This window comes from Myxine glutinosa, chromosome 7, assembly GCF_964187855.1.
Source record: "Myxine glutinosa chromosome 7, kmMyxGlut1.1, whole genome shotgun sequence".
NCBI classification, from domain to species: Eukaryota; Metazoa; Chordata; class Myxini; order Myxiniformes; family Myxinidae; genus Myxine; species Myxine glutinosa.
In genome coordinates, this window is record NC_136267.1 from 106861362 (window position 1) to 106876526 (window position 15165).

The 15165-nt window shown below is 39.2% G+C and overlaps 1 protein-coding gene across 1 annotated transcript in view; it reads right to left on the reverse strand.

Annotated features, from left to right (window-relative positions):
* Positions 1 to 15165, reverse strand: part of INVS (inversin) — a 481353-nt gene that overhangs the window by 457782 nt on the left and 8406 nt on the right. The window contains exon 2 of the mRNA XM_078782093.1: positions 5807 to 5840. Coding sequence (XP_078638219.1) covers positions 5807 to 5818 — 12 coding nt within the window. The 5' untranslated portion in view covers positions 5819 to 5840. The remainder of the gene's footprint in view (positions 1 to 5806; positions 5841 to 15165) is intronic.

Below are 15165 nucleotides of genomic sequence, written 5' to 3' on the forward strand. Positions count from 1 at the left end.
GATGGTCACTCTGGCTGAGCTCCAGAGATCCTGTTTGGAGATGGGAGAAACTTCCAGAAGGACAACCATCACTGCAACACTCCACCGATCTGGGCTTTATGGCAGAGTGGCCAGACGGAAGCCGCTCCTCAGTGAAAGACACATGAAAGCCCACAGAATCTTGTTTCTCACAGTCTGAGAGTCCTTATGGGTGCTTTTTTGCAAACTCCAAGCGGGCTTTCAGTTTGGCCGGGTGGCCAGCTCTAGGAAGAGTCCTGGTTGTTCCAAACTTCTTCCATTTAAGAATTATGGAGGCCACTGTGCTCTTGGGAACCTTCAATGCAGCAGAACTTTTTTTGTGGGCTTCCCCAAATCTGTGCCTCGACACAATCCTGTCTCTATGCTCTGCAGGCAGTTCCTTCGACCGCATGGTTGGTTTTTGCTCTGATGTGCATTGTCAGCTGTGAGACCTTATATAGACAGGTGTGTGCCTTTCCAAATCATGTCCAATCAAATGAATTTACCACAGGTGGACTCAAATCAAGGTGTAGAAACATCTCAAAGATGATCAAGAGAAATGGGAGGCACCTGAGCTAAATTTCAAGTGTCATAGCAAAGGGTATGAATACTTATGTCAATGTGATATTTCAGTTTTTTCTTTTTAATAAATTTCAAAACTTTCTAAAATCCTGTTTTCTCTTTGTCATTATGGGGTATTGAGTGTAGATTGATGAGGGAAAAAATGAATTTAAACGATTTCAGCATAAGGCTGCAACATAACAAAATGTGAAAAAAGTGAAGGGGTCTGAATACTTTCTGAATGCACTGTAGCAACCAATGTGACACACACACACACACACACACACACACACACACACACACACACACACACACACACACACACACACACACACACACACACACACACACACACCCTTCTCCTTTTAGTATTAGATGAATATAAAATTCAAATCATTAAATGGAATTGAATGAAATATCGTTTCAGTAAAATAAAATAAAAAGATTCAAATTCTCCAAATTAGTGCAACTATGCTGAAGCTAGTGTATACCATATTGATGTGATACAAGCTTAGATTCCAGCTGCAATTACTCATAATGAATCGAATGAGTCAGAATCACCACAGTTGCAGCTATGTCAAGAAGCTCGGAGTGAATGTAAAGATGTGAACTACAATTTATTGTGGACATACCACTCGCATAAATGGACAAGCGAGAAGATCTTAATGCTCAGAGTCTGTGCACAATCAACGAAATTACGTGCTCTGGACTCTGACAGCGATAACAAAGTTGTGTGAGGAACACCAAAGCAGAGGTAATGTATTGGAAGTGACCCCAGGACCCTAATTTTCTCAGGTAGCCCGTCTCATTTACATCAGTCGCGAGTGCAGGCTGAAATGGAAGGGCTAACGCTCTTTCATCAATAAATCAATTACCACTTCTCCCCACTAATATCTAATTAATAATTCATTGCAATGTGGGGATAAAAAGATCCATACCAGTGCGGCCCAGCTGCTATGAACTAAAAGGCAAAATACTGCTCCAGAGTTGCTTTGAATTGATATCAACGGGCAGCCCGAGGTAAGTAATTTGTCAAACATAGGTAGTTCCAAGCAAGCAGGATGTTTTTGGTTTTTTTTTTTGGTTTTTTTTAACATTTCCTTTATCCAAGGGTTTTAGCAAGTAAGTGGACCCAAGTGAACAACATACTTTAATGCCGTTTCTTCGCGGACCACCTCAACACGAAGCTTATCAAAATTGAAGTCAATTGCAGACAAAGCACATGTAATACAGTAATTGTATTAATCTCTCCAACCTTCAATGTACAAGTCGGTGCAAGAACAAACATTTGAAATCGTAATTTGTGATTGCCTTACAGATAACATCCGGTGAATAAAAACAATTATTTTCTTACCTGCGTCATTAATGAAAGCGTTTTTGAAAAATGTTAAAAACAAGAAGTAAACATTATGCAAAGCCTTTTATTTTGGGCAAAGCCTTTTATTTTGGGCAAAACCTTTTATTTTGGGCGAAGCCTTTTATTTTGGGCAAAGCCTATTATTTTGGGCAAAGCCTTTTATTTTGGGCAAAGCCTTTTATTTTGGGCAAAGCCTATCATTTTGGGCAAAGAATTTTATTTTGGGCAAAGCCTATCATTTTGGGCAAAGAATTTTATTTTGGGCAAAGGCTTTTATTTTGGGCAAAGCCTTTTATTTTGGGCAAAGGCTTTTATTTTGGGCAAAGCCTTTTATTTTGGGCAAAGAATTTTATTTTGGGCAAAGCCTTTTATTTTGGGCAAAGCCTATTATTTTGGGCAAAGCCTATTATTTTGGGTGTATTATGATAAAGGATAGTCCAAACCGACAACAACAATAACAAAAGGATCAAAATGGCGAGTGAATATTGAAAATGCAGAGTTATATTCATTTGGATTGAGTTATATACGTGCTCAAGTAAGTATGCATTATTTGCACAATTTCATGATTAAAGAACTTGTGCATCGAGGCATTCGAAATGTGTGTAAGATAGCGAGGCTTGTGAAGAAACAAAGACAACATGTGAGGTGCATAGAAGCGGGTTACAGAAAGCAATCTAAAAAATGACGGAAAAGCTTTAACAACATTATCTGTTCCACCATACTGCGCAAGAGTGTGGCACATCCATCATCAAAAAACATAATTTTGTACACTTTTGGGAGCCTTTCAGACATGAGAAAAATTGTTCCTTTTGCTGCAGTTATTAAGTTGTTTATCAATTTATTTGGACTGCGACAACGGCTCGGTTTTTTCTTTTTCCTCAAGTTATCGCTCCAACAGTGTGATTAAAGAGAGATCAATACTAACAGCATTGGCAGAATCTGAAGAGTAAAGCACTGAGTGGATATGTATTGGCAGGACTACATTGTCCCAAAATGGAATACACTTGCTGGGGTATTTGACAAATTTCTCTCCGGCTGCAAAACGACAATAAAATAATCAGCCAGCAATACCCCAAAGACAATTATATTCAGCAAAGCGATGTTCCCATACGTATTTGGGATTACGGTTTGCTAATGCAAGTGATACATTTCGTGTCAACGTGATTGCTTTAATTTCATTGTTTATGCAATAAACCAGATGTTGATTTCTCAAGCTCAATTGCATGAAAGTAATTCTTCACCGGGAAAATAAGATATTTTAGAATGTAGCCCTATTAAAATTAAAGTTCAAACAGAAAAATCTCAAAAATGAAATAGCCACAATCTCTGGATTACAAACAAAATATTCATTTGAATATGAATGGAAATGACACAATATATCAGCTTGCTTCCAATCCTCAGCAAGGTCATGGATTCCATCATCGCAGTTGACATCAAATCCTTCCTTTTCTCTAATGAACTCATCTTTGAGCATCAATTCGGATTTAGATCTGGCCACTCTATCTTGGACATGCTGCTTCTACTCTCCAAACAATGGATGGAGATCCTCAACGTCAGATATGAGATCAATGCCATCTGTCTAGACATATCTCGAGTTTTCGATACAGTCTGGCAACCTGCCTTGATCTCCAAACTCTCTGCCTATGGCATTCGAGGCCAGTTTGCTCAGCTTGATGCCATGGAAACCAAGGCCTTTAAGATCATTGCAATTTCCCACGATGAAGCAGAGTCTGTGGGCCTATCACTTCCACATCTTAGACAGGTCGATGGTCTCTGTCTTCTTCAGCCTCCTTTAAGGTCACCCTCTGGTCTTACCTTGCATTGTCACACCCCTACCTACAGGTTTCTTAAGGGTATCTTATTTATCAGGTGGACCATGTGGTCCAGCATAAATCCCTTTCTGGTGAAATTCCAAAAACCCAGAATCACTGCTCACCTCCACTTGTAGTTCCTCTTTTTTCCCTGCCTGTGGAGCCAACTTCCACATTCTCTTAAATCTCATTCTTCCCTCCCGATCTGCAAGACAACTGTTCACCACCATCTCAGATTATCTCCCATCCAAAACCATGATCTTTTCTACACCTATTAACCCTCTCTCCCAAGCCCACTTATTTCCAAATTTCCCATGTTTCCATCCTGAGAATTTGCTTCTCTATCCATCTTGTCTACCCCTTGCATCCTTCCCTACCCCTCATTATTCCCCACATCCATTATTTGTCAGTCTCCCTCTGTTTTGTCCCTAAATCCTGCTGTTGGTGTGCATCCCCACCCCAATCCTTTATACAGTTCCTTCTGTGCTATTACATCCTGATCCATTCTTTGTTCTAGCTCCTTCACGCACCTAGACTTGTATACAAAAAATAAATTAATAAAAATCACATTAACTTACCTTTATTTAAACAATTAATTATAAACAAAAATAGGAGTTAGGATTTCCAAGATATTAGTTAAAACAGAAAAAAAGTAAAATGAAACTTGAGTGAAGCATTTGGCTGTAAGTATTGTCACACAACTCCGATTAACACTAGAGTTGCGGATTGCCGATCACGAAGGCTTTAACTCTGAGGCGGAAACTCAATGGCGGATTCCAAAACCTAAAACACCCAAGCGCGTGGAATGGAGGGGAACGGCGAGAGCCCCGCAGCCTCATCTATTAAAATCAACCACCCGGTAAACTGCGTTCAGATATATGTACGAAAATAATGCAAGGGTTTATTGGGAAAAGCAAAGACAGTAAAAGCACGTGCCGGTAATGAAATAAGGTACAAAATTGGGATCCCACACACACAGATATCAAATACAAACAGGGGATGTGAATTAATAAAAAGAACACGTTATGTTAAATCGTGAAATGTGGTGTGAGCTTATCTGTCCGTCATCCTGTATTGTTTGCCGTCCACCACAGCTCCGTTCGGCCCCGATGTACCCACCAGGCCTCGCTCCAAGCTCCGATCCTCTCGCCACCCACGAGGTCCGTGCACCAAGCTCCAAAGCACCCAACGCAGGCCAGCGGCTCCACACGAGGTCGATCCCCACGCGAAGCACGAAAAGACAGGAACGAAGAGAACGCAGGTATGAATGCACGTCTCGTCCTTCCAACTCGCTTCTCAAAACCCAACTCGTGTACTCAGGCCATGAACTGCCAACCAACTGCTGCTCCACGACTCGCTCTCGTGCACTCGGGATCCAACTCACAACTCGTTTCTCTCAATGGCGTTCAGCGCTCGTCACTCAACTCTCCAACTCTCGGCCCTCGACTCTTGACTGCCCGAATTGGCGTCCGGCCCCCGCTAATATCTCTGGCCGATGACGTCAGCTTTGGCGCACTCCCCTGCCAATCAGAGCCTCCACCGACTCGCTCAGGTCACGCCCACTGTCACTCTCACTCCCGCTCCTGCTCCTTGTGTTATAGCACATGCTATGCGAGGTATGTAAGCCTCGCGGAGGTGCAAATGGTGGCGGCCGTGTGGCGGTGTTCTCGCCCGATTTCTTCCAAAGTCACGTCAGGGGGGAAGGGCGTCATTAATGTTGTACTAAGAGATCCTAACCAAGTGTCTATGTGGTCTGCAGTGCCATAAGGGACAAAGGTTTGATTACCAGGTGCGACATACAAGTGCTCTACTCATTAACCCCTACACTACCTAACACACGAATCTCCTGGTAGATTCACAATCATACATCTTAACCCGACAAACGCCTACACATGGACTTATTACAGGTAGTGTTCCTTACCGTGACACATGAAGCATGGTACCTACTCAGATCTACTCTGCTCTACATATATCACCACCCAAATTCATAACAATATGAAACCTCAAAAGGTGTCTCATATAGTTTAGTGAGTTGTATTACTTTATCTTGGTGTTGAATCCAAGAAACGATAATACTCACAGGTACAGTCATGGCAGAATGTTGAAGATTGGGCCTGTAAAGACAAGAAATGCACATCTCGGTTTACTTTTTCTGTAAGTTTTGTTGTTTTAAATACTGCGTAATCATCATCAATCACATATGATACGATGAATGACCAGATATGAATCGGAGAGCAAGTTATTAAAATCCAACTACATTATTTTTCTCCAAGATCGAGACTCATGGACGAACAAGGGAACTGTCAGGATATTATTTTCACAGAGTACTGTAAAATCTTTAACATCCACAACAGAGTACAAGCAGATGAAACAGCTGGCTTAATGTCCCCTTCAAAAAGACAGCATATACCAGTGACGCAATGTCCTGCCTGTGAAGGAGAAAGACTATATTCGGATTATATTTTTACCCGAAGTTGCAACAGACCAGCCAAATTAAATTCCCATTAAGTAGAATGGAAAGCTAGTCATATTTTTGGAGGTGAGTGTCCTTCTGTGTTAGTGTGCTGGTAGAACAATGGACAGAGTTAACAGGACATTCATTGAGGTACTGTACACCAACCATCCTGTGGAAGCTGACGTTTCGGCCATTAACCCTTCATTGGAGTAAAACAGCGAATGCGACATACAGTATCCCTCTTTTGCTCTGAACATCGTTCAAGTTTTCCTTATGAACTTACATATATGCTTGACATATGCAAAAGTTTCATTCATCCGACATAGTTTGTCATTTCAATGTACCAGCCAGAATTATTCTACTTTAGGAGTCGCGGAAGGCGAGAGAACGAGGCAATTCGTAGGGTTCGAAGTTGGTTTATTCAAACAGCAAGATCCAGCACACTAAAAGCGAACGGAAGTCGGCACGCTTATATAAAGCCAAAAGCCCTCTTCGGAGGGCGTGGCTCCGGCAACCGCGCGTGCGTCACGTCCACACAACCAAAAGTCCAACAGGCCCGTGCGCGTGTATTATGCCCAAATAAGGTAAAACGTGTAAAAGCACTAGAGATTACTACAACTAAAATTAGAATACACAAAATGGAAGCCAAGAGATTACTACCCCTAAAATTGGAATCCACAAAATGGAAGCACGAGAGATTACTACCCCTAAAATTGGAATCCACAAAATGGAAGCACCAGAGATTACTACCCCTAAAATTGGAATCCACAAAATGGAAGCACTAGAGATTACTACCACTAAAATTAGAATCCACAAAATGGAAGCCCAGAGATTACTACCCCTAAAATTGGAATCCACAAAATGGAAGCACTAGAGATTACTACCCCTAAAATTGGAATCCACAAAATGGAAGCACTAGAGATTGCTACCACTAAAATTGGAATCCACAAAATGGAAGCCTAGAGATTACTACCACTAAAATTGGAATCCACAAAATGGAAGCACTAGAGATTACTACCCCTAAAATTGGAATCCACAAAATGGAAGCCTAGAGATTACTACCACTAAAATTGGAATCCACAAAATGGAAGCACTAGAGATTACTACCCCTAAAATTGGAATCCACAAAATGGAAGCCCAGAGATTACTACCCCTAAAATTGGAATCCACAAAATGGAAGCCCAGAGATTACTACCCCTAAAATTGGAATCCACAAAATGGAAGCACGAGAGATTACTACCCCTAAAATTGGAATCCACAAAATGGAAGCACCAGAGATTACTACCCCTAAAATTGGAATCCACAAAATGGAAGCACTAGAGATTACTACCACTAAAATTAGAATCCACAAAATGGAAGCCCAGAGATTACTACCCCTAAAATTGGAATCCACAAAATGGAAGCACTAGAGATTACTACCCCTAAAATTGGAATCCACAAAATGGAAGCACTAGAGATTACTACCACTAAAATTGGAATCCACAAAATGGAAGCCTAGAGATTACTACCACTAAAATTGGAATCCACAAAATGGAAGCACTAGAGATTACTACCCCTAAAATTGGAATCCACAAAATGGAAGCCTAGAGATTACTACCACTAAAATTGGAATCCACAAAATGGAAGCACTAGAGATTACTACCCCTAAAATTGGAATCCACAAAATGGAAGCCCAGAGATTACTACCCCTAAAATTGGAATCCACAAAATGGAAGCCCAGAGATTACTACCCCTAAAATTGGAATCCACAAAATGGAAGCACTAGAGATTACTACAACTAAAATTGGAATCCACAAAATGGAAGCCCAGAGATTACTACGCCTAAAATTGGAATCCACAAAATGGAAGCACTAGAGATTACTACCCCTAAAATTGGAATCCACAAAATGGAAGCCTGGAAATTACTACTACTAAAATTGGAATCCACAAAATGGAAGCACTAGAGATTACTACCCCTAAAATTGGAATCCACAAAATGGAAGCCTGGAAATTACTACTACTAAAATTGGAATCCACAAAATGTAAGCCCAGAGATTATTACCGCTAAAATTGGAATCCACAAAATGGAAGCCCAGAGATTACTACCCCTAAAATTGGAATCCACAAAATGGAAGCCTGGAAATTACTACTACTAAAATTGGAATCCACAAAATGGAAGCCCAGAGATTACTACCCCTAAAATTGGAATCCACAAAATGGAAGCCCAGAGATTACTACCCCTAAAATTGGAATCCACAAAATGGAAGCCCAGAGATTACTACCCCTAAAATTGGAATCCACAAAATGGAAGCCCAGAGATTACTACCCCTAAAATTGGAATCCACAAAATGGAAGCCTTGAGATTACGACCCCTAAAATTGTATTTCCATAAAAAGGAAGCCCAGAGATTACTACCCCTAAAATTGGAATCACAAAATGGAAGCCTATAGATTACTACCCCTAAAATTGGAATCCACAAAATGGAAGCCTATAGATTACTACCCCTAAAATTGGAATCCACAAAATGGAAGCCTATAGATTACTACCCCTAAAATTGGAATCACAAAATGGAAGCCTATAGATTACTACCCCTAAAATTGGAATCCACAAAATGGAAGCCTATAGATTACTACCCCTAAAATTGGAATCACAAAATGGAAGCCTACAGATTACTACCCCTAAAATTGGAATCACAAAATGGAAGCCTATAGATTACTACCCCTAAAATTGGAATCACAAAATGGAGGCCTATAGATTACTACCCCTAAAATTGGAATCACAAAATGGAAGCCTAGAGATTACTACCCCTAAAATTGGAATCACAAAATGGAAGCCTAGAGATTACTACCCCTAAAATTGGAATCACAAAATGGAAGCCTAGAGATTACTACCACTAAAATTGGAATCACAAAATGGAAGCCAACAGATTACTACCCCTAAAATTGGAATCCACAAAATGCTAGCACTCGAGATTACTACCCCTAAAATTGGAATCCACAAAATGGAAGCCTACAGATTACTACCCCTAAAATTGGAATCACAAAATGGAAGCCTATAGATTACTACCCCTAAAATTGGAATCACAAAATGGAAGCCTATAGATTACTACCCCTAAAATTGGAATCCACAAAATGGAAGCCTACAGATTGCTACCCCTAAAATTGGAATCACAAAATGGAAGCCTAGAGATTACTACCACTAAAATTGGAATCACAAAATGGAAGCCTAGAGATTACTACCACTAAAATTGGAATCACAAAATGGAAGCCTAGAGATTACTACCACTAAAATTGGAATCCACAAAATGGAAGCCTACAGATTGCTACCCCTAAAATTGGAATCACAAAATGGAAGCCTATAGATTACTACCACTAAAATTGGAATCCACAAAATGGAAGCCCAGAGATTACTACCCCTAAAATTGGAATCCACAAAATGGAAGCCCAGAGATTACTACCCCTAAAATTGGAATCCACAAAATGGAAGCCTTGAGATTACGACCCCTAAAATTGTATTTCCATAAAAAGGAAGCCCAGAGATTACTACCCCTAAAATTGGAATCACAAAATGGAAGCCTACAGATTACTACCCCTAAAATTGGAATCACAAAATGGAAGCCTACAGATTACTACCCCTAAAATTGGAATCACAAAATGGAAGCCTACAGATTACTACCCCTAAAATTGGAATCCACAAAATGGAAGCCTAGAGATTACTACCCCTAAAATTGGAATCACAAAATGGAAGCCTAGAGATTACTACCACTAAAATTGGAATCACAAAATGGAAGCCAACAGATTACTACCCCTAAAATTGGAATCCACAAAATGCTAGCACTCGAGATTACTACCCCTAAAATTGGAATCCACAAAATGGAAGCCTACAGATTACTACCCCTAAAATTGGAATCACAAAATGGAAGCCTATAGATTACTACCCCTAAAATTGGAATCACAAAATGGAAGCCTATAGATTACTACCCCTAAAATTGGAATCCACAAAATGGAAGCCTACAGATTGCTACCCCTAAAATTGGAATCACAAAATGGAACCCTACAGATTACTACCCCTAAAATTGGAATCACAAAATGGAAGCCTATAGATTACTACCCCTAAAATTGGAATCACAAAATGGAGGCCTATAGATTACTACCCCTAAAATTGGAATCACAAAATGGAAGCCTAGAGATTACTACCCCTAAAATTGGAATCACAAAATGGAGGCCGATAGATTACTACCCCTAAAATTGGAATCACAAAATGGAGGCCTATAGATTACTACCCCTAAAATTGGAATCACAAAATGGAAGCCTAGAGATTACTACCACTAAAATTGGAATCACAAAATGGAGGCCTATAGATTACTACCCCTAAAATTGGAATCACAAAATGGAAGCCTAGAGATTACTACCCCTAAAATTGGAATCACAAAATGGAAGCCTAGAGATTACTACCCCTAAAATTGGAATCACAAAATGGAGGCCTATAGATTACTACCCCTAAAATTGGAATCACAAAATGGAGGCCTATAGATTACTACCCCTAAAATTGGAATCACAAAATGGAAGCCTAGAGATTACTACCACTAAAATTGGAATCACAAAATGGAGGCCTATAGATTACTACCCCTAAAATTGGAATCACAAAATGGAAGCCTAGAGATTACTACCACTAAAATTGGAATCACAAAATGGAAGCCTAGAGATTACTACCACTAAAATTGGAATCACAAAATGGAGGCCTATAGATTACTACCCCTAAAATTGGAATCACAAAATGGAAGCCTAGAGATTACTACCACTAAAATTGGAATCACAAAATGGAAGCCTAGAGATTACTACCACTAAAATTGGAATCACAAAATGGAGGCCTATAGATTACTACCCCTAAAATTGGAATCACAAAATGGAGGCCTATAGATTACTACCCCTAAAATTGGAATCACAAAATGGAAGCCTAGAGATTACTACCACTAAAATTGGAATCACAAAATGGAAGCCTAGAGATTACTACCACTAAAATTGGAATCACAAAATGGAAGCCTATAGATTACTACCACTAAAATTGGAATCACAAAATGGAAGCCTAGAGATTACTACCACTAAAATTGGAATCACAAAATGGAAGCCTACAGATTACTACCACTAAAATTGGAATCACAAAATGGAAGCCTATAGATTACTACCCCTAAAATTGGAATCACAAAATGGAAGCCTAGAGATTACTACCCCTAAAATTGGAATCACAAAATGGAAGCCTATAGATTACTACCGTACCCCTAAAATTGGAATCCACAAAATGGAAGCACAAGAGATTACTATCCCTAAAATTGTATTTCCACAAAATGGAAGCACGAGAGATTACTACCCCTAAAATTGGAATCCACAAAATGGAAGCCAAGAGATTACTACTCCTAAAATTGGAATCCACAAAATGGAAGCCTCCAGATTACTACCCCTAAAATTGGAATCCACAAAATGGAAGCACTCGAGATTACTACCCCTAAAATTGGAATCCACAAAATTGAACCTTAGAGATTACTACCACGAAAATTGGAATCCACAAAATGGAAGCACTCGAGATTACTACCACTAAAATTGGAATCACAAAATGGAAGCCTATAGATTACTACCACTAAAATTGGAATCACAAAATGGAAGCCTAGAGATTACTACCACTAAAATTGGAATCACAAAATGGAAGCCTACAGATTACTACCACTAAAATTGGAATCACAAAATGGAAGCACTCGAGATTACTACCCCTAAAATTGGAATCCACAAAATTGAACCTTAGAGATTACTACCCCTAAAATTGGAATCCTCAAAATGGAAGCCGAGAGATTACTACCCCTAAAATTGGAATCACAAAATGGAAGCCTACAGATTACTACCCCTAAAATTGGAATCACAAAATGGAAGCCTACAGATTACTACCCCTAAAATTGGAATCACAAAATGGAAGCCTACAGATTACTACCCCTAAAATTGGAATCACAAAATGGAAGCCTATAGATTACTACCCCTAAAATTGGAATCACAAAATGGAAGCCTATAGATTACTACCCCTAAAATTGGAATCACAAAATGGAAGCCTATAGATTACTACCCCTAAAATTGGAATCACAAAATGGAAGCCTAGAGATTACTACCACTAAAATTGGAATCACAAAATGGAAGCCTACAGATTACTACCCCTAAAATTGGAATCACAAAATGGAAGCCTATAGATTACTACCCCTAAAATTGGAATCACAAAATGGAAGCCTATAGATTACTACCCCTAAAATTGGAATCACAAAATGGAAGCCTATAGATTACTACCCCTAAAATTGGAATCCACAAAATGGAAGCCTATAGATTACTACCGTACCCCTAAAATTGGAATCCACAAAATGGAAGCACAAGAGATTACTATCCCTAAAATTGTATTTCCACAAAATGGAAGCACGAGAGATTACTATCCCTAAAATTGGAATCCACAAAATGGAAGCCAAGAGATTACTACTCCTAAAATTGGAATCCACAAAATGGAAGCCTCCAGATTACTACCCCTAAAATTGGAATCCACAAAATGGAAGCCGAGAGATTACTACCACTAAAATTGGAATCCACAAAATGGAAGCCTATAGATTACTACTCCTAAAATTGGAATCCGTAAAATGGAAGCCTAGAGATTGCTACCCCTAAAATTGGAATCCACAAAATGGAAGCACTGGAGATTACTACCACTAAAATTGGAATCCACAAAATGGAAGCCTAGAGATTACTACCCCTAAAATTGGAATCCACAAAATGGAAGCACTGGAGATTACTACCACTAAAATTGGAATCCACAAAATTGAACCTTAGAGATTACTACCACGAAAATTGGAATCCACAAAATGGAAGCACTAGAGATTACTACCCCGAAAATTGGAATCCACAAAATTGAACCTTAGAGATTACTACCACGAAAATTGGAATCCACAAAATGGAAGCACTCGAGATTACTACCCCTAAAATTGGAATCCTCAAAATGGAAGCCTAGAGATTACTACCCCTAAAATTGGAATGCACAAAATGGAAGCACGAGAGATTACTACCCCTAAAATTGGAATGCACAAAATGGAAGCCTAGAGATTACTACCACTAAAATTGGAATGCACAAAATGGAAGCACGAGAGATTACTACCCCTAAAATTGGAATCCACAAAATGGAAGCCTAGAGATTACTACCACTAAAATTGGAATGCACAAAATGGAAGCACGAGAGATTACTACCCCTAAAATTGGAATCCACAAAATTTAACCTTAGAGATTACTTCCACTAAAATTGGAATCCACAAAATGGAAGCACGAGAGATCACTACCACTAAAATTGGAATCCACAAAATGGAAGCCTAGAGATTACTACCCCTAAAATTGGAATCCACAAAATGGAAGCACTGGAGATTACTACCACTAAAATTGGAATCCACAAAATGGAAGCCTAGAGATTACTACCCCTAAAATTGGAATCCACAAAATGGAAGCACTCGAGATTACTACCCCAAAAATTGGAATCCACAAAATTGAACCTTAGAGATTACTACCACGAAAATTGGAATCCACAAAATGGAAGCACTCGAGATTACTACCCCTAAAATTGGAATTCTCAAAATGGAAGCCTATAGATTACTACCCCTAAAATTGGAATCCACAAAATGGAAGCACTCGAGATTACTACCCCTAAAATTGGAATCCACAAAATGGAAGCCTAGAGATTACTACCACTAAATTTGGAATCCACAAAATGGAAGCACGAGAGATTACTACCCCTAAAATTGGAATCCACAAAATTGAACCTTAGAGATTACTACCACGAAAATTGGAATCCACAAAATGGAAGCACTAGAGATTACTACCCCGAAAATTGGAATCCACAAAATTGAACCTTAGAGATTACTACCACGAAAATTGGAATCCACAAAATGGAAGCACTCGAGATTACTACCCCTAAAATTGGAATCCTCAAAATGGAAGCCGAGAGATTACTACCCCTAAAATTGGAATGCACAAAATGGAAGCACGAGAGATTACTACCCCTAAAATTGGAATCCACAAAATGGAAGCCTAGAGATTACTACCACTAAAATTGGAATCCACAAAATGGAAGCACTAGAGATTACTACCACTAAAATTAGAATCCACAAAATGGAAGCCCAGAGATTACTACCCCTAAAATTGGAATCCACAAAATGGAAGCCTAGAGATTACTACCACTAAAATTGGAATCCTCAAAATGGAAGCCTAGAGATTACTACCCCTAAAATTGGAATGCACAAAATGGAAGCACGAGAGATTACTACCCCGAAAATTGGAATGCACAAAATGGAAGCCTAGAGATTACTACCACTAAAATTGGAATGCACAAAATGGAAGCACGAGAGATTACTACCCCTAAAATTGGAATCCACAAAATGGAAGCCTAGAGATTACTACCACTAAAATTGGAATGCACAAAATGGAAGCACGAGAGATTACTACCCCTAAAATTGGAATCCACAAAATTTAACCTTAGAGATTACTTCCACTAAAATTGGAATCCACAAAATGGAAGCACGAGAGATCACTACCACTAAAATTGGAATCCACAAAATGGAAGCCTAGAGATTACTACCCCTAAAATTGGAATCCACAAAATGGAAGCACTGGAGATTACTACCACTAAAATTGGAATCCACAAAATGGAAGCCTAGAGATTACTACCCCTAAAATTGGAATCCACAAAATGGAAGCACTCGAGATTACTACCCCAAAAATTGGAATCCACAAAATTGAACCTTAGAGATTACTACCCCTAAAATTGGAATCCACAAAATGGAAGCACTCGAGATTACTACCCCAAAAATTGGAATCCACAAAATTGAACCTTAGAGATTACTACCACGAAAATTGGAATCCACAAAATGGAAGCACTCGAGATTACTACCCCTAAAATTGGAATTCTCAAAATGGAAGCCTATAGATTACTACCCCTAAAAT